A 20,226-nucleotide genomic window follows, 5' to 3' on the forward strand; every position below is an offset into this window, starting at 1 on the left:
TGACTGCTACTTGGTCTTCATGGATGTGCTCTGCTCTTTTTCTTTTTTCTTTTTATTAAAGAGTTTTAGAAATTTTTTTTACAATACATATCCCCAAAAACCACCCGCCCCAAACCACCCCCTTCCCCCCCCACTTCCCAGAGCTGAATACAGGGTCATAGATATAATAACCATATTCTAACTAAAATTATCCATTATAAAATTAACCAAATTCATAATGTGCTTTAACTCCCCTTTAACATTGATACATTCAAATTATTAAAAACATAATAATAACTTAAACAAAAATATAATCAATACTAATACTAAAATTAATAACAATCTAAAATCTACTCATAAGCTAAATGGAACTTTTTAGTCCCATATTTATTCTGAATATAATCTATCCATCTCCTCCAAACTAAAATATATCTTTCTTGCGAGTGATCCTTCAAATAAGCAGAAATCTTAGACATTTCTGCAAGATTCGATACCTTAAGTACCCATTCTTCTATATTAGGCAAACTATCCGTCTTCCAATATTGTCCCACCAGTAACCGTGCTGTTCTTATCACCTTGAGGTCCACCCGGAGACTTCAACTGGTGCAGAATGCAGCCGCGCGAGTTGTCTTGGGGGTTTCCCGATACTCCCATGTTACACCTTTGCTCCGCGAGCTGCATTGGCTACCGGTTGCTCTCCAGTTGAGGTTCAAGGTGTTAGTGATGACTTACAAAGCCCTTCATGGCATGGGTCCGGATTACCTACGGCAACACCTGCGGCCGGCGTCAACTTCCCTCCGTCCAGTGCGCTCCCACAGAGAGGGCCTCCTCAGGGTGCCTCCGATCAAAGAATGCCGATTGGTGGCCCCCAGGGGGAGAGCGTTCTCTGTGGGTGCGCCAGACCTATGGAACCGCTTACTGGTCGAGCTCCGGATGGCCCCCGACCTTCGCTCCTTCCGGCGCGATCTCAAAACCTTCTTTTTTGAACAAGCTGGCCTGGTCTGACGGGATGGGATTGGGTTTTTTATAATTAGTTTTAATTTTTAATATGTATCAATTACTACAGGCATAGTTGTTTAATCACTTTTTAATTTTTGTATCCTGTTTTTTATTATGTATTGCCCTGTTCACCGCCCTGAGTCCTTCGGGAGAAGGGCGGTATACAAATAAAATTATTAAATTAAATTAAATTAAACATCAAATTGATTTCTTTAGTATCACAATCTACAACAATGCTCAATAAAAACAATTGTGGAGAAAACTTTATCTTTTTCTTAAAAATCTTTTGAATGTTCCACCAAATTTTAATCCAAAAAGCTTGTATATTTCTACAAGTCCACCACATATGAAAATAAGTAGCATCAAAACTACCACATCTCCAGCATTTAGACTGTAGTTTAGGATGCATATTAGACAACGTTTTGGGATCCAAATGCCATATATAAAACATTTTATAAAAATTTTCTCTTAAATTTTGAGCCTGAGTAAATTTAACATTTCTGACCCAGATTACCTCCCAAGTATCCAACGGAATTGGTTCCTGGATATTTTGTGCCCACTTTATCATACAATCTTTAACTAATTCCGTTTCCGAGTCCAATTCAATTAAACCGTTATATATCCTCTTTATATGTGCACGATTTAAATTTGTTTTACTAAGTTTTCACCTGTAATTGATATGCCAACCTTCTGATCCAGCTTCCACCTAGCTTTCAATTGGGTATATTGAAACCAAGAGTAACTTATGTTTTCTTGTCTTAACTCATCTAATGATTTAAGTTGCCAATCATTCCCTTCCAATCTAAGTAATTCCTTATAGGAAAACATATCCAAACTCACTCCCATAGATACACCTATCGTGTGTCCGGGAATTCCCCAAATCGGTATTTTATAATTTAACTTATAATAATACTTTTTCCAGACACGCAGCAAGGCACTTCTAAGAATATGAGATTTAAAAGCCCTATCTACCTTTTTATCATAAAGCAAATATGCATGCCATCCATAAACCAAATCCCAACCCTCAAGGTGAAGTATTCTTTTATTAGTTAAATTAAGCCAATCGCTAACCCATGTCATGACCACCGCATCGCCCCTCCTGTTCAACATCTATATGAAGCTGCTGGGAGAGATCATCCGTGGCTTCGGGGTGAAGTATCATCAATATGCTGATGATACCCAGCTTTTCATCTCCACCCCAAACCGACCCAGTGATGCCCTCGATGTAATGTCCCGTTGCCTGGAAGTGGTACAGATTTGGATGGGAAAGAACAGGCTTCGGCTCAACCCGGCCAAGACTGAGTGGCTTTACATACCGTCATCTCGTTTAGTCCAAGAGGTTCCATCTTTGATTATAGGAGGAGAGATGTTACCTCCCGTTGATAGAGCACACAATCTGGGCGTCCTCCTAGATTCACGACTCAGTTTTGAAGATCATATTGGAGTCGTAGCTAGAGGGGCATTTGCCCAGATTCGCCTAATATACCAATTGCGCCCCTTTCTGGACCGAGATGCCCTACGTACAGTCACCCACGCACTCGTAGTATAGACTACTGCAATGCTCTCTACATGGGGCTGCCCTTGAAAACCACCCGGAGGCTTCAGCTGGTGCAGAATGCGGCTGTACGGGTAGTGATGGGAGCTCCCCGATACTCCCATATAACACCTCTGCTCCATGAGCTGCATTGGTTACCGGTTGCCCTCCGGGTGAGATTTAAGGTGCTGGTACTTACCTTTAAAGCCCTACATGGCTTAGGCCCAGGATACTTGCAGGACCATCTGCTACCGGGAACGAATTCCCATCGCCCAGTACGCTCACACAGAGAAGGCCTCCTCAGGGTACCGTCGGCTAGACAATGTCGGCTGGCGAACCCCAGGGGAAGGGCCTTCTCTGTGGGAGCGCCAGTCCTATGGAATCAGCTCCCCCCTGAGCTTCGGATGACCCAAGATCTCCGGTCCTTTCGCTGCGGCCTCAAAACACTCCTTTCCACCTGGCTGACCTGGACTGACAGGCATTTTAATTATGTTTACAATTTTTAATTTATTTTTAATTTTTAATTTTAATTTATTGCACAGATGACTTTAATTTTAATTTTATCTTAATTTCTGTTATATGTTATTGTTGTTAGCCGCCCTGAGTCCTTCGGGAGATAGGGCGGGATATAAGTCCCATTAATAAAATAAATAAATAATACAATTTCAGAGGCTCCGGTAGCGCTGCCACACCGAATGGCGGCGTTCTGAAGCCGCCCGATCCTGGGAAGCGTCAAAGCGCCCGGAGGCAGCGAAAATCAGCTGTTCCGCAGCACCGGAGCTTCTCCCTCGGGAGAAGAGGGAGAGGCGAGCCTGCCTGGATAGAGGTAGAGCTCCCCTGCGATTCTCCCAAGTAGTTTGGGGGATAACAGGGTGAGCCCCCTCGGAGCCCAGGCTTTCTCCACTCCCAGGACGTCTTCGCTCCAAAAGGAGTGGAACAAGACACGACAACTACACTTGCTGCTTAGAGGGGACTGTGAGTATTTTGTTCCTTTGGAAAGCAGGCAGAGCAAAGCAGGAAGATCTGAATTTATAAATTGGATTTCAACTTTAACTCAGTTTCATTATCTTCTTCAAGTTTCAAGTTTGAAATGGAGTAAAAATGGCGCTGGAATGTTTCTCTCCTGTGTGAAGTGACTGTGTTTGAAAATTGTTATATTTTGCTACAAAGCAAGAGATACAATTTGCAACTGACTTTATCCAGTATCGGATTTTGTGTATTTGAAAGCCTGTTCCCTATCCTTCTTATTGAAGGTTAAGAACTTTGAGAGAATTGTTATTTCTTCTTCCCTTTTTTTTTCCTTTTGAACTTTGATTCTGCTGGGTGAAAGAGGAAATTGAAACTTAAGAGATGGCTGTGAGACATGGGGGAGGGCCCCCGCTTTCTAAGAATGTTATCTCCTCACCTATACCACAAGCTGCAGGGCAGACTTCGATGAAACCTACAGTACAACCACCCTCTCCCCCACCTCCTGCATTTACACTGACAGACATCCAGCAAGTTGTGATGCAGTCAACACAAGTTTTACAACAAGAAATAAAGAATCAAAACAACCAGATGAGGGAAGATATAGTGCTTGCACTCCAGGGCTTAGCTGCACATATAGAACGCCTGGATGTTCGTGTGGACTCAGTTATGGAGTATGTGGAGAACTTGGAAAATAAAATTATTGATGCTGAACAGAAGATTGATAGAGCAGAGGCCAAGATTGACAGAACAGAAGACGAGGTTACTATATCAGAATATAAGAACATGGAGTTTGCTTTGCGTATCAGAGGCCTCAAAGAGAATCCTAAAGAAAATCTGGAATGGGAAATAGCACAAGCAGTGGCTCCTGTTTTGAAATGGGAACCTGAAGAATTACTTAAGGAAATGGATAAGATATTTAGGGTTAACTCCTGGATTGCTAGGCAAAAAAGTCTACCTAGAGATGTAGTGATTTATTTTTCCAGGAGATCAACCAGAAATTCTATTATCCAGGCTTTTTATCGGGAAAAATTTCAGATTGCAGGCCAAGATATTATGATTTTAAAGGAGATACCTTCAAAAATTCTTAGAAAGAGGAAAGACTTTGCCTTTTTGTCTGATGAGCTTAAGAAGCGACAAATCCAGTTCAGATGGGAAATACCTATTGGAATTGTGGTAAATTATGCAGGGACCAGATACAGACTGGATACAATCTTAAAAGCAAAAGATTTCTACACTAAGGTCCTGAAAGCAGGTTTACCACCATCTCCCTGAATTAAAAGAACAGAAGCTAGACAAGATGATAAACAATTGAGTGAAGGGGCAATGTTACTGCCCCTTGAGGAGACGCAGAAGCCGGAGGCCATGGAGCAGAGTTTGGCATTAAAGGAAGATCTAAAAGAACAGAGGATGATAAGAGCTGCACATAAGCGTATGGAAAAAGAGCAAAAACAAAAGCCTGTAACTGGTCCAGCTACGCAAGATGCAGCTGTTTTAGAGCCCGTGGGAGGAGCACGTCCTAAGAGAGCAACAGCTGATCTTCAGGCCATGTTCCAAAGGCTCATGGTCACCAGAGATGGTGAAGTTCCTGACATGGAATGTTAATGGGTTAAATTCACCACAGAAAAGAAAGAAAGTATTTTTTATCTGAAACAACATAAAAATGACATTGTTTGCTTACAAAAGACACATATTGCATTAAAAGATCAAAAATATTTGATTAATTCCCGATTGGGAACACATTTTGCATCTTTTGCTCCGGACAAGAAGGCTGGAGTGGTTATTTACTTAAGAAAAGACTTTTCAGCAAGACTGATTGAATCGGATAAACAAGGGAGATATGTTAGTATTGAATTAACATTACAAGGAAAGAAAGTTCTTCTTATTGGATTATATGCTCCAAATCAACAACAGCAAAAAATTTTTAAATTTTTACATCAGAGACTAATTGAACTGGATTACAAATCTGTTATTATGATGGGAGACTGGAATGGGGTTTTGGTGCCATCTAAAGATAAGAAGGGATCTTGCTAAAAACTTTTTAAATTCAAAATTACCTAAAGCTTTTTTTGATTTGAAGGAAGATCTGGAATTAAGAGATGTATGGCGGGAAAGGAATATGAGAGAGAGAGATTTTACTTTTTTTCGGATAGACATAAATCTTTTTCCAGGATTGACTTCATTATGATTACTACTGATCTTTCCTCTTCGGTTAAGAACGTTAAAATTTTTCCTAGGACAATGTCTGACCATAGTCCTGTTTGGTTGGAGTTCTTTGCTGAAGACACTACTAGGAGATCGTGGAAGCTGAATGAGAATTTATTTACAAATGACTTGTTCTTGCAGAAATGTAGAGAACATATGAAAGAATTTTTTGTCATGAATATGCATAAAGGTACCTCGATGGAAATGGTTTGGGACGCTAGTAAAGCCTATATGAGAGGGGTTCTGATTTATATGAATAATGCTTATAGGCGTAAGCAAGTACAAAAACGTTTAGATATTGAGGAAGAGATTAAAACTAAGGAAAAAAAGTTCATTTTGAATCCATTGGATAATAATTTAAAGATCTCAATACATTTATTGAAAGAACAATTTAATATGCTACTGGCTGATCAAGTAGCAATTAATTTGCGCTATGCTAAACACAACACTTTTTGTAATGCTAATAAGCCTGGTAGATGGTTGGCTTATCAATTAAGGAAGAAACAGAAATCACGTATTATAGATAAAATAGAATATAAAGGAAAAGAAGTCTACCAACAAAATTTGATTAAGAGGAGTTTTCTAGATTTTTACTCCAAATTATATTCTAAAGAGAATATACAAGCTTTAGATGTAGACAAGTATTTACAGGGAGCTCATTTTCCAAGACTTTCACAAGAACAACAACTTGAGATGAATTGCCCAATTACATCAGAAGAAATTTCTTTAGCTATTAAACAGTTGAAATTGGGCAAAGCTCCGGGAACAGATGGATTAACAGCAATTTATTATAAAAAGTTGTTGCCTGAAATGATTGAACCCTTAAAGATTTTGTTTAATGAAATTCAGACTGGAGGCGCAGTTCCTCCATCATGGAGGACAGCTTTTGTATCGTTGATCCCAAAGGAGGATCAAGATCTTACTCAACCTAAAAATTATAGGTTTTTTAACTTTTGTATGGTTGATTTTTAACTCCCTGTAAAGTCCTCAGGGAAAGGGCGGTATATAAATGCAATAAAATAAATAAATAAATAAATAAATAAATAAATAAATAAATAGACCTATATCGCTTTTAAATACAGATTATAAGATTTTTGCTAAAGTATTGGTTAATAGATTAATGCAAGTTTTGAAACAAATGATTCATAGTGATCAATCGGGATTTATATCTGGGAGGTATATGAAATATAATGTAAGACAAATTGTTAACTTGCTTGAATATTTGGATAAGAACAACCAAGTCTCCGCAGCATTGATATTTTTGGATGCAGAGAAAGCCTTTGACCAATTGAATTGGCAATTTTTATTAAGAGTTGTTGAGGAGATGAATTTTGGAGGTTTTCTACATGCTATTAAAGCTATATATCAACAACAAACTGCACAAATTATAGTTAATGGGGGATTAGCAGAGACTTTTAAAATTGAAAAAGGTACAAGACAGGGTTGCCCCCTATCACCATTATTGTTTGTTTTAACATTAGAGATTTTATTAATTAAAATTCGAGAGTCCTCTTTGATAAGGGGAACTATAATCCTGTATTTAGCTCTGGGAAGTGGGGGGGGGGAAGCGGGTGGGTTTGGGGTGGGAGGGATTTGGGGATATATTGTAAAATTTTGTTTTTGTAAAACTCTTTAATAAAAAAAAATACAATTTCAAGTTAGGCGCCTTGAGTCCCCCTCTTTCCCTAGCATCTTGCAGAATCTTAAATTTAACTCTTGGTTTCTTCCCCGCCCAGATAAATGTATTAATACCCTTCTGCCATTCATCAAGGCTGGCATTCTTTTTCAATATACCGTATATACTTGAGTATAAGCCGAATTTTTCAGCCCACTTTTTGGGCTGAAAAATTCCACTTCGGCTTATACTCCAGTCAACAAAAAAAACTTACCGAGGACTTGTGCGCGGCCGAGGCTTTGGTGCTTCCGGGATCGCCCGCACCTCTCCCAAGCCACCGCCGTCCGAGACCTGCCGAAGTTTGGGGAGGTTTGGGGAGGTGCGCGCGCACCTCCCCAAACTCCGCGCCTTGCCTGCCTGCTTCTTTCCGCAGCGGAAAGAAGCAGGCAGGCAGGGCGCGGAGGAACGGAGACTTGCCGACGTTTGGGGAGGTTTGGGCGTCTCCCCAAACCTCGGCAGGTCTCCGTTCCTCCGCGCAGACCTGCCGACGTTTGGGGAGGTTTGGGCGCCTCCCCAAACCTCCCCAAACCTCGGCAGGTCTCCGTTCCTGTTTGGGGAGGTTTGGGCGCCTCCCCAAACCTCGGCAGGTCTCCGTTCCTCCGCGCAGACCTGCCGACCTTTGGGGAGGTTTGGGCGCCTCCCCAAACGTCCCCAAACCTCGGCAGGTCTCCGTTCCTGTTTGGGGAGGTTTGGGCGCCTCCCCAAACGTCCCCAAACCTCGGCAGGTCTCCGTTCCTCCGCGCAGACCTGCCGACCTTTGGGGAGGTTTGGGCGCCTCCCCAAACGTCCCCAAACCTCGGCAGGTCTCCGTTCCTGTTTGGGGAGGTTTGGGCGCCTCCCCAAACCTCGGCAGGTCTCCGTTCCTGTTTGGGGAGGTTTGGGTGCCTCCCCAAACCTCGGCAGGTCTCCGTTCCTCCGCGCAGACCTGCCGACCTTTGGGGAGGTTTGGGCGCCTCCCCAAACGTCCCCAAACCTCGGCAGGTCTCCGTTCCTGTTTGGGGAGGTTTGGGCGCCTCCCCAAACGTCCCCAAACCTCGGCAGGTCTCCGTTCCTCCGCGCAGACCTGCCGACCTTCGGGGAGGTTTGGGCGCCTCCCCAAACGTCCCCAAACCTCGGCAGGTCTCCGTTCCTGTTTGGGGAGGTTTGGGCGCCTCCCCAAACGTCCCCAAACCTCGGCAGGTCTCCGTTCCTCCGCGCAGACCTGCCGACCTTTGGGGAGGTTTGGGCGCCTCCCCAAACGTCCCCAAACCTCGGCAGGTCTCCGTTCCTGTTTGGGGAGGTTTGGGCGCCTCCCCAAACCTCGGCAGGTCTCCGTTCCTCCGTGCAGACCTGCCGACCTTTGGGGAGGTTTGGGCGCCTCCCCAAACGTCCCCAAACCTCGGCAGGTCTCCGTTCCTGTTTGGGGAGGTTTGGGCGCCTCCCCAAACGTCCCCAAACCTCGGCAGGTCTCCGTTCCTCCGCGCAGACCTGCCGACCTTTGGGGAGGTTTGGGCGCCTCCCCAAACGTCCCCAAACCTCGGCAGGTCTCCGTTCCTGTTTGGGGAGGTTTGGGCGCCTCCCCAAACCTCCCCAAACCTCGGCAGGTCTCCGTTCCTGTTTGGGGAGGTTTGGGCGCCTCCCCAAACCTCGGCAGGTCTCCGTTCCTCCGCGCAGACCTGCCGACCTTTGGGGAGGTTTGGGCGCCTCCCCAAACGTCCCCAAACCTCGGCAGGTCTCCGTTCCTGTTTGGGGAGGTTTGGGCGCCTCCCCAAACCTCCCCAAACCTCGGCAGGTCTCCGTTCCTCCGCGCAGACCTGCCGACGTTTGGGGAGGTTTGGGCGCCTCCCCATACCTCCCCAAACCTCGGCAGGTCTCCGTTCCTGTTTGGGGAGGTTTGGGCGCCTCCCCAAACCTCCCCAAACCTCGGCAGGTCTCCGTTCCTCCGCGCAGACCTGCCGACGTTTGGGGAGGTTTGGGCGCCTCCCCAAACCTCCCCAAACCTCGGCAGGTCTCCGTTCCTGTTTGGGGAGGTTTGGGCGCCTCCCCAAACCTCCCCAAACCTCGGCAGGTCTCCGTTCCTCCGCGCAGACCTGCCGACCTTTGGGGAGGTTTGGGCGCCTCCCCAAACCTCCCCAAACCTCGGCAGGTCTCCGTTCTTCCTGCCGACCTTTGGGGAGGTTTTGGCGCCTCCCCAAACCTCCCCAAACCTCGGCAGGTCTCCGTTCTTCCTGCCGACCTTTGCGGAGGTTTGGGCGCCTCCCCAAACCTCCCCAAAGGTCGGATGGTCTGCGCGGAGGAACGGAGACCTGCCGAGGTTTGGGGAGGTTTGGGGAGGCGCCCAAACCTCCCCAAACAGGAACGGAGACCTGCCGAGGTTTGGGGACGTTTGGGGAGGCGCCCAAACCTCCCCAAACAGGAACGGAGACCTGCCGAGGTTTGGGGACGTTTGGGGAGGCGCCCAAACCTCCCCAAAGGTCGGCAGGTCTGCACGGAGGAACGGAGACCTGCCGAGGTTTGGGGAGGCGCCCAAACCTCCCCAAACAGGAACGGAGACCTGCCGAGGTTTGGGGACGTTTGGGGAGGCGCCCAAACCTCCCCAAAGGTCGGCAGGTCTGCGCGGAGGAACGGAGACCTGCCGAGGTTTGGGGACGTTTGGGGAGGCGCCCAAACCTCCCCAAACAGGAACGGAGACCTGCCGAGGTTTGGGGACGTTTGGGGAGGCGCCCAAACCTCCCCAAAGGTCGGCAGGTCTGCGCGGAGGAACGGAGACCTGCCGAGGTTTGGGGACGTTTGGGGAGGCGCCCAAACCTCCCCAAACAGGAACGGAGACCTGCCGAGGTTTGGGGACGTTTGGGGAGGCGCCCAAACCTCCCCAAAGGTCGGCAGGTCTGCGCGGAGGAACGGAGACCTGCCGAGGCTTGGGGAGGTTTGGGGAGGCGCCCAAACCTCCCCAAACAGGAACGGAGACCTGCCGAGGTTTGGGGAGGTTTGGGGAGGCGCCCAAACCTCCCCAAACAGGAACGGAGACCTGCCGAGGTTTGGGGACGTTTGGGGAGGCGCCCAAACCTCCCCAAAGGTCGGCAGGTCTGCGCGTAGGAACGGAGACCTGCCGAGGTTTGGGGACGTTTGGGGAGGCGCCCAAACCTCCCCAAACAGGAACGGAGACCTGCCGAGGTTTGGGGACGTTTGGGGAGGCGCCCAAACCTCCCCAAAGGTCGGCAGGTCTGCGCTGAGGAACGGAGACCTGCCGAGGTTTGGGGACGTTTGGGGAGGCGCCCAAACCTCCCCAAACAGGAACGGAGACCTGCCGAGGTTTGGGGACGTTTGGGGAGGCGCCCAAACCTCCCCAAAGGTCGGCAGGTCTGCGCGGAGGAACGGAGACCTGCCGAGGCTTGGGGAGGTTTGGGGAGGCGCCCAAACCTCCCCAAACAGGAACGGAGACCTGCCGAGGTTTGGGGAGGTTTGGGGAGGCGCCCAAACCTCCCCAAACAGGAACGGAGACCTGCCGAGGTTTGGGGACGTTTGGGGAGGCGCCCAAACCTCCCCAAAGGTCGGCAGGTCTGCGCGGAGGAACGGAGACCTGCCGAGGTTTGGGGACGTTTGGGGAGGCGCCCAAACCTCCCCAAACAGGAACGGAGACCTGCCGAGGTTTGGGGACGTTTGGGGAGGCGCCCAAACCTCCCCAAAGGTCGGCAGGTCTGCGCGGAGGAACGGAGACCTGCCGAGGCTTGGGGAGGTTTGGGGAGGCGCCCAAACCTCCCCAAACAGGAACGGAGACCTGCCGAGGTTTGGGGACGTTTGGGGAGGCGCCCAAACCTCCCCAAACAGGAACGGAGACCTGCCGAGGTTTGGGGACGTTTGGGGAGGCGCCCAAACCTCCCCAAAGGTCGGCAGGTCTGCGCGGAGGAACGGAGACCTGCCGAGGTTTGGGGACGTTTGGGGAGGCGCCCAAACCTCCCCAAACAGGAACGGAGACCTGCCGAGGTTTGGGGATGTTTGGGGAGGCGCCCAAACCTCCCCAAAGGTCGGCAGGTCTGCGCGGAGGAACGGAGACCTGCCGAGGTTTGGGGAGGTTTGGGGAGGCGCCCAAACCTCCCCAAAGGTCGGCAGGAGGAACGGAGACCTGCCGAGGTTTGGGGAGGTTTGGGGAGGCGCCCAAACCTCCCCAAAGGTCGGCAGGAGGAACGGAGACCTGCCGACGAGCCGCGGCTACACAGGGTATTCCTGTGTATTCAGGCTTGCAAAATGGCGGATCGAGCCTCTGCTGGCGGCAGAGGCTTGCAGAACGGCGGATCGGCTTATACTCGAGTCAATAACTTTTTCCAGTTTTTGGGGGTGAAATTGGGGGTCTCGGCTTATACTCGAGTCGGCTTATACTCAAGTATATACGGTAGGTATCATTTGAAACAAAAAAAGAAACTTCGGCAGAACATTCATTTTAACAGCTGCGATTCTTCCCAATACAGATAATTGTAATTTTTTCCAATTATTTAAATCCTTTTGTATCTTCAACCATAGTGTTTCATAGTTATTCTTATATAATTTTGCATTTGAAGCTGCAATATACACTCCCAAATACATAACCTTTTTTACTATTTCAAAACCTGTTAGTTTAATTAACATTTCCCTTTCACTCATAGACATATTCTTAGACAATATCTTAGTTTTATTACTATTTACCTTAAACCCTGAAACCTTACCATACTGAGTTATAATTTCCATCAAATCTATAACCGATTGTATCGGTTGAGATAATGTCACAACCAAGTCATCAGCAAAAGCTCTCTGCTCTTTTTCTTATACTGCTTATTGTAGAAGATTCCTGTTTTTTTCTTCTGGGACCTCTACATGCAGGGTTTTTACAATGGCAGTGACTCTGAACCCCACAGAAGAATATCAGGCTATCTTAGAGATCCAAAACCAGCACTGCAATGCCTGTCTCCAGATGCTCTTGAAAACACCACACTGTGAATCTCTAAACGGGGTGGGTGGGTGAAGTCATGTAAAGCCCAGCACAGGGGAAGTGAAATAATTTAACCTCTCTCTCTCTCTCTCTGCTCTGAGATCTAAAGGGAAGGTGGGCCTATGTAGTGTTCTGGAAGCTTCTTTGCAAGCATCAACTACTATTTTTATTGTGATGCAAACAGAATGAAAAATGTTAAAAGTTGTAAGAAAATATGTATTGCTTATTTTGGCAATGAGTATCTTCCTTTTATTCAGACAAATACTACATCCATAAAAATGAAAAATCTGGCTGAGAATGAAATGGCAATATTTTTAAAGAGATTAATCCCAAAGTAATTTGCCATCTTTCAGGTAGTTTCTTGGATTTCCTGGGAACAGAAAAGAACCTTTGGATTCCAATAACTACTGGTGTCTTGATTACAACAGGATTATCCAAAAAGAAAACCTACCTTTTTGGCAGATTCTGAAGTGAAGTCTGGGTGTGTCAGCAGGACATCCATGTCTCCACTGGATTCTGCACCTTTCAAAGCAAGGCCAGACAGCACAAGTTAGTTCTGCCTTGGAAATGGGTTTACAATTTAAGAGAAATCTATTAAAAATGACAGTAGAATATCTGTACTTTCAGACTTGCACAATTCTGTTAATGAAGCCTTACATAAAGTAGAATTAGCTCATTCGGTCAGGTTTTCTGTTTGGTTTACCTGGGAGGGCCAATATTAATCTTGCAACACTAAAAGTACAAATTACAGACTGCCTCTGTAACAGTCTACAATATAAAAAAGATGTAGAGACTCAGGAAAGAGTGCAGAAAAGAGCATCAAGAATGATTAGGGGCTGGAGGCTAAAACATAGGAAGAACAGTTGCAGGAATTGGGAAGGTCTAGTCTAATGAAAAGATGCACTAAGGGAGACATAGTAGCATTGTTTCAATATTTGAGGGGCTCCTACAACGATGAAGAGGGTCAACGTATTTTCCAAAGCACCAAAAGGCAAGAGAAGAAACAATGGATGGAAACTAACCAAGGAGAGAAGCAACCTAGAATTAAGGAGAAATTTCCTAACTATGAGAGCAATCAAAAAAATGGAAGAGATTGCCTTCAGAAGTTGTGGGTCTCCATCACTGGAGGCTTTCAAAAAGAGACTGGACAAGCATTTGTCTGAAATGGTATAAGGTCTCCTGCTCAAACATGGGGTTGGACCAGAAGATCTCCAAGGTCCCATCCAATTCTATTATTCTATGTTCAGTCTGATCCATGAGGGCAGATCCCTCTTTCTCTGCCCATTAAGCCACTGGGAGATCCTACCTAACTTGTCCTTCAAGGTCATTCCAACAGATAGTTGAGTTCAGTATGGGATGAGAATGTGGATTGCATTAGAGAAGTGTGGTTGTGGTGCCAGGGTGTTTTTTTTAATTTGCTGTTGTTTTTAATTGTTTTATTGCTTGTAAGTTGCTTAGTTGTTTTAAGATGGGTGGTTACATAATGTAAGAGAAGGAGAGAGAGAGACCATCTGCCAGCAATGGTCTTTTAGATTCTGCATAAGACAAATTTCATGCAAAATAATGTACTGTGGTTCCCCAAAAATAAGACTGGGACTTTTTTATTTTTTGTCTCCAAAAGAGGCACCACGTCTTATTTTTGGGGTAAGTCTTACCTTACCTCCTGCACTGACAGCCCCACCCAGCCAGTCCACTTCTTCTGGGGCTGAAGTTCTGCAGCTATATTCAGACCTGCATTTTGCAGTCAGGCCTTTCCAGGCCTAAGCAGCCAAGTACCGAGCTATGGATTGAATCTATAGCTTGGTGCTCGGCTGCACAGGCCTTCCGCAAAGCCCTGTGACTCAGGGCTTTTCAACCTTTTCACCCATTGTACCACTTTTAGGATAAGGCAATATCCAGTACCACCAGTCACCCAGCAAGTGTCAAAAAAGTGACCAAAAAAAAAAAAGGAAAAAAATGATAAAGTACAGGTAGTCCTTGAATTACAACAATTCACTTAGTGACTGTTCAAAGTTACAACGGCACTGAAAAAAGTGACTTATGATCATTTTTCACACTTATGACTGTTGCATCCCCAGGGTCATGTGATTTACATTTGGATGCTTGGCAACTGATTCATACTTATGACGTTCAGTGTCCCAGGGTCATGTGATCACCTTTGGCAACTTTTTGACAAGCGAAGTCAATGGGTAGGGGGGCGTGGCCAGCTCATCACTCAGGTTGCAGGGTGCCGGGGGGGGGGGAATCCGTGGGTCTCTGGTAGAGGGGGATGGGACTGGGGTGGGTGTCTTCCTTCCCTCCCTCTCCATAATTGTCCCTTCCTTCCTTCCTTCCTTCCCCTCACCTTTCACTTTTTCCTTTCTCTTTCCTCACCTTTCCCTACTCGTTCTTCTTCCTTGCTTTCTCTCACATTTCTCTCTTCCCTTTCCTTTTCTTCCCTTTTTCATCCATTTATTTCTTTTCCTTTCCTTCCCCATCCACGTACCTTCCCTTTCCCTCTCTCCCCTTTGGTCAGCTGGTAAAATTGTCTGACAGATTCCTCCAGTCCAGGGGAGTTAAAAAAAAGAAAAGAAAATAGGAGACAAGGCAGCTTTCTCAACCGGGCACCCTCCAGCAGGTGGGGGGCTTGGTGTCCTCTCTCGGCAAGAAGAATTGTGGGAATCAGGTGACCTGGAGGACCACCTCCTCTTGCTGGAGCTCCTTAATGGGGTTTCTCCAGGGATGTCAGGATGCCATCTTACTACCTGACAGGTAGAAACTCGGGGCTGCTTCTCTTTTTGATCCTGGCTGGGAAAAGGGGTGTGTGTGTGTGTGTGTGTGAGGAAAAAAGATGGGACTCAGGTGCAGGATGCGTCTCCCCACTCCAGAGAGCCCCACTTTCCCCAGCGTGTTGCTCCTGGCCTTATTCGCAGGAGAGGAAGGCCACCTGCCGCACTGCCTCGGGACCCTACGCAGAAGCCAAGAGGGCCAGGAGCAAAAGTGCGTCTTTGGCCGGGGAGTTCAAGGAAAGGGCGCCTGGGAGCACTCCGGGGGCAAAGAGCCGGAGGGCTCCCCCGAGGGCATCTGGCCTGGCCCTCCTCAGCTTGGCCATGCCACTGCGAGGCCCCATCATTGGTGGCGCGCTCTGGCTTCCCGGGCTTGGCTGGCAGAGGGGAGCAGTGCCCCTGGGCCGCCCGGCGCTCCCACCTGCGCCAACTAGGCGAGCGCACGGAAACAGAGCCGGGCGGCCACCTCCCCCCGCTGGGCTCAGTGCCTCCCCTACCTGGCCATGAGGGACCGGTGCCTGCCCTGCCCGCCCTGCTGGGTAGCAGCTGCTCCTTCCCTCCCCGCCCACTGTTGGGTAGAGAAGTCAGGCCGAGGCCGGGCAAAGGTCGTGGGCACTTTTCTGCAGGGTGCGCTGGCCGTTGGAACTGCACTGCCTGTGCCCCCCCTCCCCTGGCCGCCACTCTGGCTCTGGGGATGCCCACAGACTTACCTCCTCTGCTTTGCACCCCTTTGGCTGTGTGCCCCGCCGGCCCGACCATGTCGCTGATGGAGCTCTACAGGGGGTCACAGGTCGGAGCTGCCCAGATCTCCCCGTCTCCTTCACCGGAGCTGCCCGTGATGCCCCCCACGGCTCCCTTTGCAACCAGCTGAGTTTGTTCCTGGAGAGCGCAAGTCCTCACCGCCCATGTCTGAGCAGCCTGGCTGGGAAGGCAGCAGGGAATCTCTCTGGCTCCCCTTTGCCTGAGGGTGAAACTGAGGCGGGGGGGGGGGAATCACGTGCAGGCGCCCTGCGGTGGCCCTCCAGAGTTGCTTGGCCGTTGTAATTTTGCCCCATTTTATGAATTTCTCTTGCCATGTTTGTTCAGTGAATCCCTGCAGTTGTTAAGTTAGTCCCAGAGTTGTTTGAATCCGGCTTGACTTTGCTTCTCAGAAGGTTGCAAAAGGGGATCACGTGATCTCCCTTGGGACAATGCAACTTGCAAGCAGCATGTTTTCTGCAAGCAAGTGAGCTGGGGAGGAGCCCAGGATCAGCATGTGCAGCTACAGCTAAGCCGCACTTCTGGGTGGCTCTGCAGAAGCGCGGCTCAGCTGTAGCTGCAGATGCTGATCCTGGACTCCTACCAAGCTCACTTGCTTGCGCTTCTGGAAAATATGCTGCTTGCTAACTGAACTCCAGGATCAGCGCCGGGCTACAGCTGATCCGTGCTTCTGGGTGGCTGTATCAGCTGTAGCCCCCACTAATTAGCTAGGGCTCACGTACCACCAGCCGTGTCTCTGCATACCACTAGTGGTACGCGTACCACCGGTTAAAAAGCCCTGCTGTGACTGAGAAATGTAGGCCTAGCTGCAGAAGAGGCCTTAGAAGAAGTGGGCCAGTGAGGAGAGGCCTGGCTGAGAGGTGAGTGGGTGCGGGGCAGGTGGGGTAGCTCCACCCACCCTAGCTTGATTTTTAGGTGTATTCCTCGCCCCAAAACTAGAGCTTATTTTTGGGATCGGGCTTATATTAGGCCCACCCCCAAAAATCAAGCTAGGGCTTATTATTGCTGTAGGCCTTACTTTCGGGGAAACACGGTACATTTGATACCAAAACTAAAAAAAGTACCAGTAATTCGCAGCTTAGAACCTGTTAGAAACCCCCCAGTACCTCTTTCGGGGCTCTGCCATTCTACTGGGGGGGGGGAGGAAGGTTTTCTCTGCTGGGAGGGGAGCTTTTGGGTGTTCCTCCTCTGCTTTGTTCCTTTTGAGCCTTTGATGTGTGAAGAGGGGAATGGAATATGCTAGAGGCCATCTGCCTTATCTTCACACCATTGCGAGATCTGGTCAAGAGCCTGGGAACTGTTCCTTATCAGCTCCAGTTCCCATAACAATCTCGTACCTATGGATTGTTTGGATGCAAACTGGACAGTTGGGCTCTGGAGTGGGGTTTTGGGAAACAAAAGTTTTAATGTAGCAATTCATGCAGGAAATTTTTAAACCTTGCTTTGCTCTCTTGCCATCACCGTCTCTCAATAAATATTCCTTTTGAAACAATCCGTGTTTCAAGAGGTCTGCTTTCTTGGGAGTAGTTAAGGCAGGACCTTTGATTAGCAACCGTTCAAACTTGTGACAGCGTTGAACAAGGGTCCTTGGAGTTCTAAGTGTCACAGTGTCCCGTCGGAATGGGACTATTAGGCCTGACACTCGTCTGCACCCACTTCTCTCCCAGCCCTCGCTGCAGTCGACCCATAGGGGTTTTTCCTCCCCCACTGTCCACGTTGGCGATTCTCCACTCCCAATGCCCCCCCCCGAAGAAAAGAAGGGTGTCTAAGATTCTGCTCTCCAAGACATCTTGAAATAACAGTCAAGGTGTTTCATGATCCTCCCCTCCTCCCCCACACCTCTTTTCCCAGGTGGGAAGATCTTTTTCCTATCCTGCCACAGCGATCAATGTGCCGGAGCCTAAAACCCTGGTCCCTGCATCACAGCCATTTTTCAACTGAGGAAACTGAGAATTGGAGCAGGTTAGACGAGGAGAGAAACACCATCAAGAGGCGAAAAAAATTAAAAGTGCATCCCCCGGCTTTCTTCACAACGTCTGCAATTGTCGCGTCTCCCAGCTGCCCACCGCCCCCCCAGCAGCTCTGCATCACTGCTGATCAACTGGCTGCTCGGAGGTGCAGGCGTACGTCCCGTCCAGCGAATTGCCCGGGTAAAAATGTGCTTCAGGGAATGGGCCAGGATGAGGGGCTTGGGGTGGAGGGCCAGGGGGCCATTGGCAGTGGAGAATCACTGGTAGAGGTTCAGTGGAAGAGGAAAGCACGTTGTGGGTGGGCTGCGGTGGAGGGCCGGGAGAGAAATGGACATTGACAAGTGTCGGTGCCTAATAGTCCCCCGTGGCCACAAACTAGGTGCTTGTTACTTAGCTTGTGCTTACAATGCTAAAGCTGTTGTCACACAATCATAATTTCTAGTGTTTCTTGTCAGCTTCTCACAAGCAAAGTCAATGGGGAAGCCAGAGGGGCCCAGGACAAGAGACTGCACAGTCCTGAAGTGAATGGGGAGGGAAGAAAACATTCAGGATAGCTGCACCCTAGAATCTCCCAGGGTGAATCTATTAGGTTAGACAGTTATAACTTTAATCTGGCAAGATTCTATTAAGTGTAAGCACATAAAAACTATACAGGAGTGAATCTCCTGTATCTTTATTCGGACATTCCACCTTTTGCTATGGGGGGTGAACTATTACCCCCCGTAGACAGGGCTCGCAACTTGGGAGTCCTCCTAGATTCACGGCTCACCTTGGAAGACCATATAGGAGCTATGACTAGAGGGGCTTTCGCCCAGGTTCGCCTGGTGCGCCAGTTGCGGCCCTATCTAAGCTGGGATGATTTATGCACGGTCACTCATGCGCTCGTGACCTCTCGTCTGGACTACTGCAATGCTCTCTACATGGGGCTGCCCTTGAGGACCACCCGGAAGCTCCATCTGGTACAGAATGCAGCCGCGAGAGTTGTGTTGGGAGTCTCCCGATATTCCCACGTTACACCTTTGCTCCGTGAGCTGCATTGGTTACCAGTTGCCTTCCGGGTGAGATTCAAGGTACTAGTAATGGTGTTCAAAGCCCTACATGGCAGGGGGCCGGAGTACCTTAGGGAACACCTGCTGCCGGCATCAATCTCCCTGCGCCCTGTGCGTTCCCACAGAGAGGGTCTCCTCAGGGTGCCACCGATCAGAGAATGTCGATTGGTGGCCCCCAGGGGGAGATCCTTCTCTGTGGGCGCTCCGGAACTATGGAATCAGTTACCGGTAGAGCTCCGGATGGCGCCCGATCTTCGCTCCTTTCGTCGCGATCTCAAGACGTTTCTGTTTGTACAAGCCGGCCTAGCCTGATGGGGGATTGGTGGGCTTTTTTATTTTTGTATTCTTAATATTATCTTTGGGGTTTTATAATTGTAATATATCAATTGTTTTAAAATCGGGCAATTATTTAATTTCCTTTTAATATTTGTAACTTTGTATTTTATTCTTGCCCTGTGAACCGCCCTGAGTCCTCAGGGAGAAGGGCGGTATAGAAATATTATTAAATTAAATTAAATTAAATCTCATTGTGTCATCTTTGGGTTTGGGCCTGACAAACGGCAATTCCATCCTAACTGCCATTGTAAACTCAACTTACAATCACAAACGGGACTGGAATTTTGGTCGCTAAGTGTTTTTGTTGTTAAACGAGCCATCATATAACTGTACCCGATTTTACAAGAATTTTTACTGCAGTCATTAAGTAAATTATGCATTTGTTAAATGAATCACGCAGTCATTTAGCAAATCCAGCTTCCCCAATTGACCTTGTCAGAAGCTGGTTGGGAAGGTTGCAAATTGCAATCACATGACCCAAAATACTGCAAATACCATAAATGTAAGCTAGTTGCCAAGTACCCAAACTGCCTAACCTTAACCACGGAGGTAACTTTGAGGATAGGTAAATCACTTTTCCGAGGCTGTTGTAATTTCAAACTGTTGTTAAACAGTCATAAGTCAAGAACTATCTGTATCTGTATTAGAGTATTTCAACCTTCCACAGAGTATTTCAACCTTCCACAGTGTGTTTTGCAAAAAAAGGGACTTTAATTCCACCTTTGAACACATATATATCATATTAAGAACCATGGTGGCACAGTGCTTAGAATATGCAGTATTGCAAGTTGACTCTGCCCACTGCCAGGAGTTCGACCCTGACTTGTTCAAAGTTGACTCAGCCTTCTATCCTTTTGAGGTCAGTAAAATGAGGACCCAGATTGTTGGGGGCCATATGCTGACTTTGTAAACCACTTAGAGAGGGCTGCAAAACACTGTGGAGCAGTATATAAGCCTAAATGCCATCAAATGGTTTCAGGCAATCTCTCAATGTCACAAAAACACATCAGATTTTTATCATATTAGAATTGTTAATTGATAAGGTAT

General features: G+C 47.8%; 1 protein-coding gene across 3 annotated transcripts in view; it reads right to left on the reverse strand.

Moving 5' to 3' along the window:
- Window positions 1-20,226, reverse strand: part of POLB (DNA polymerase beta) — a 57,735-nt gene that overhangs the window by 17,777 nt on the left and 19,732 nt on the right. For all 3 annotated transcript variants that reach the window (XM_083368299.1, XM_083368300.1, XM_083368298.1), the window contains one exon: window positions 12,752-12,822. In XM_083368299.1, coding sequence (XP_083224425.1) covers window positions 12,752-12,822 — 71 coding nt within the window. The remainder of the gene's footprint in view (window positions 1-12,751; window positions 12,823-20,226) is intronic.

Source organism: Vipera ursinii (genome assembly GCF_947247035.1).
Source record: "Vipera ursinii genome assembly, chromosome: 8".
NCBI classification, from domain to species: Eukaryota; Metazoa; Chordata; class Lepidosauria; order Squamata; family Viperidae; genus Vipera; species Vipera ursinii.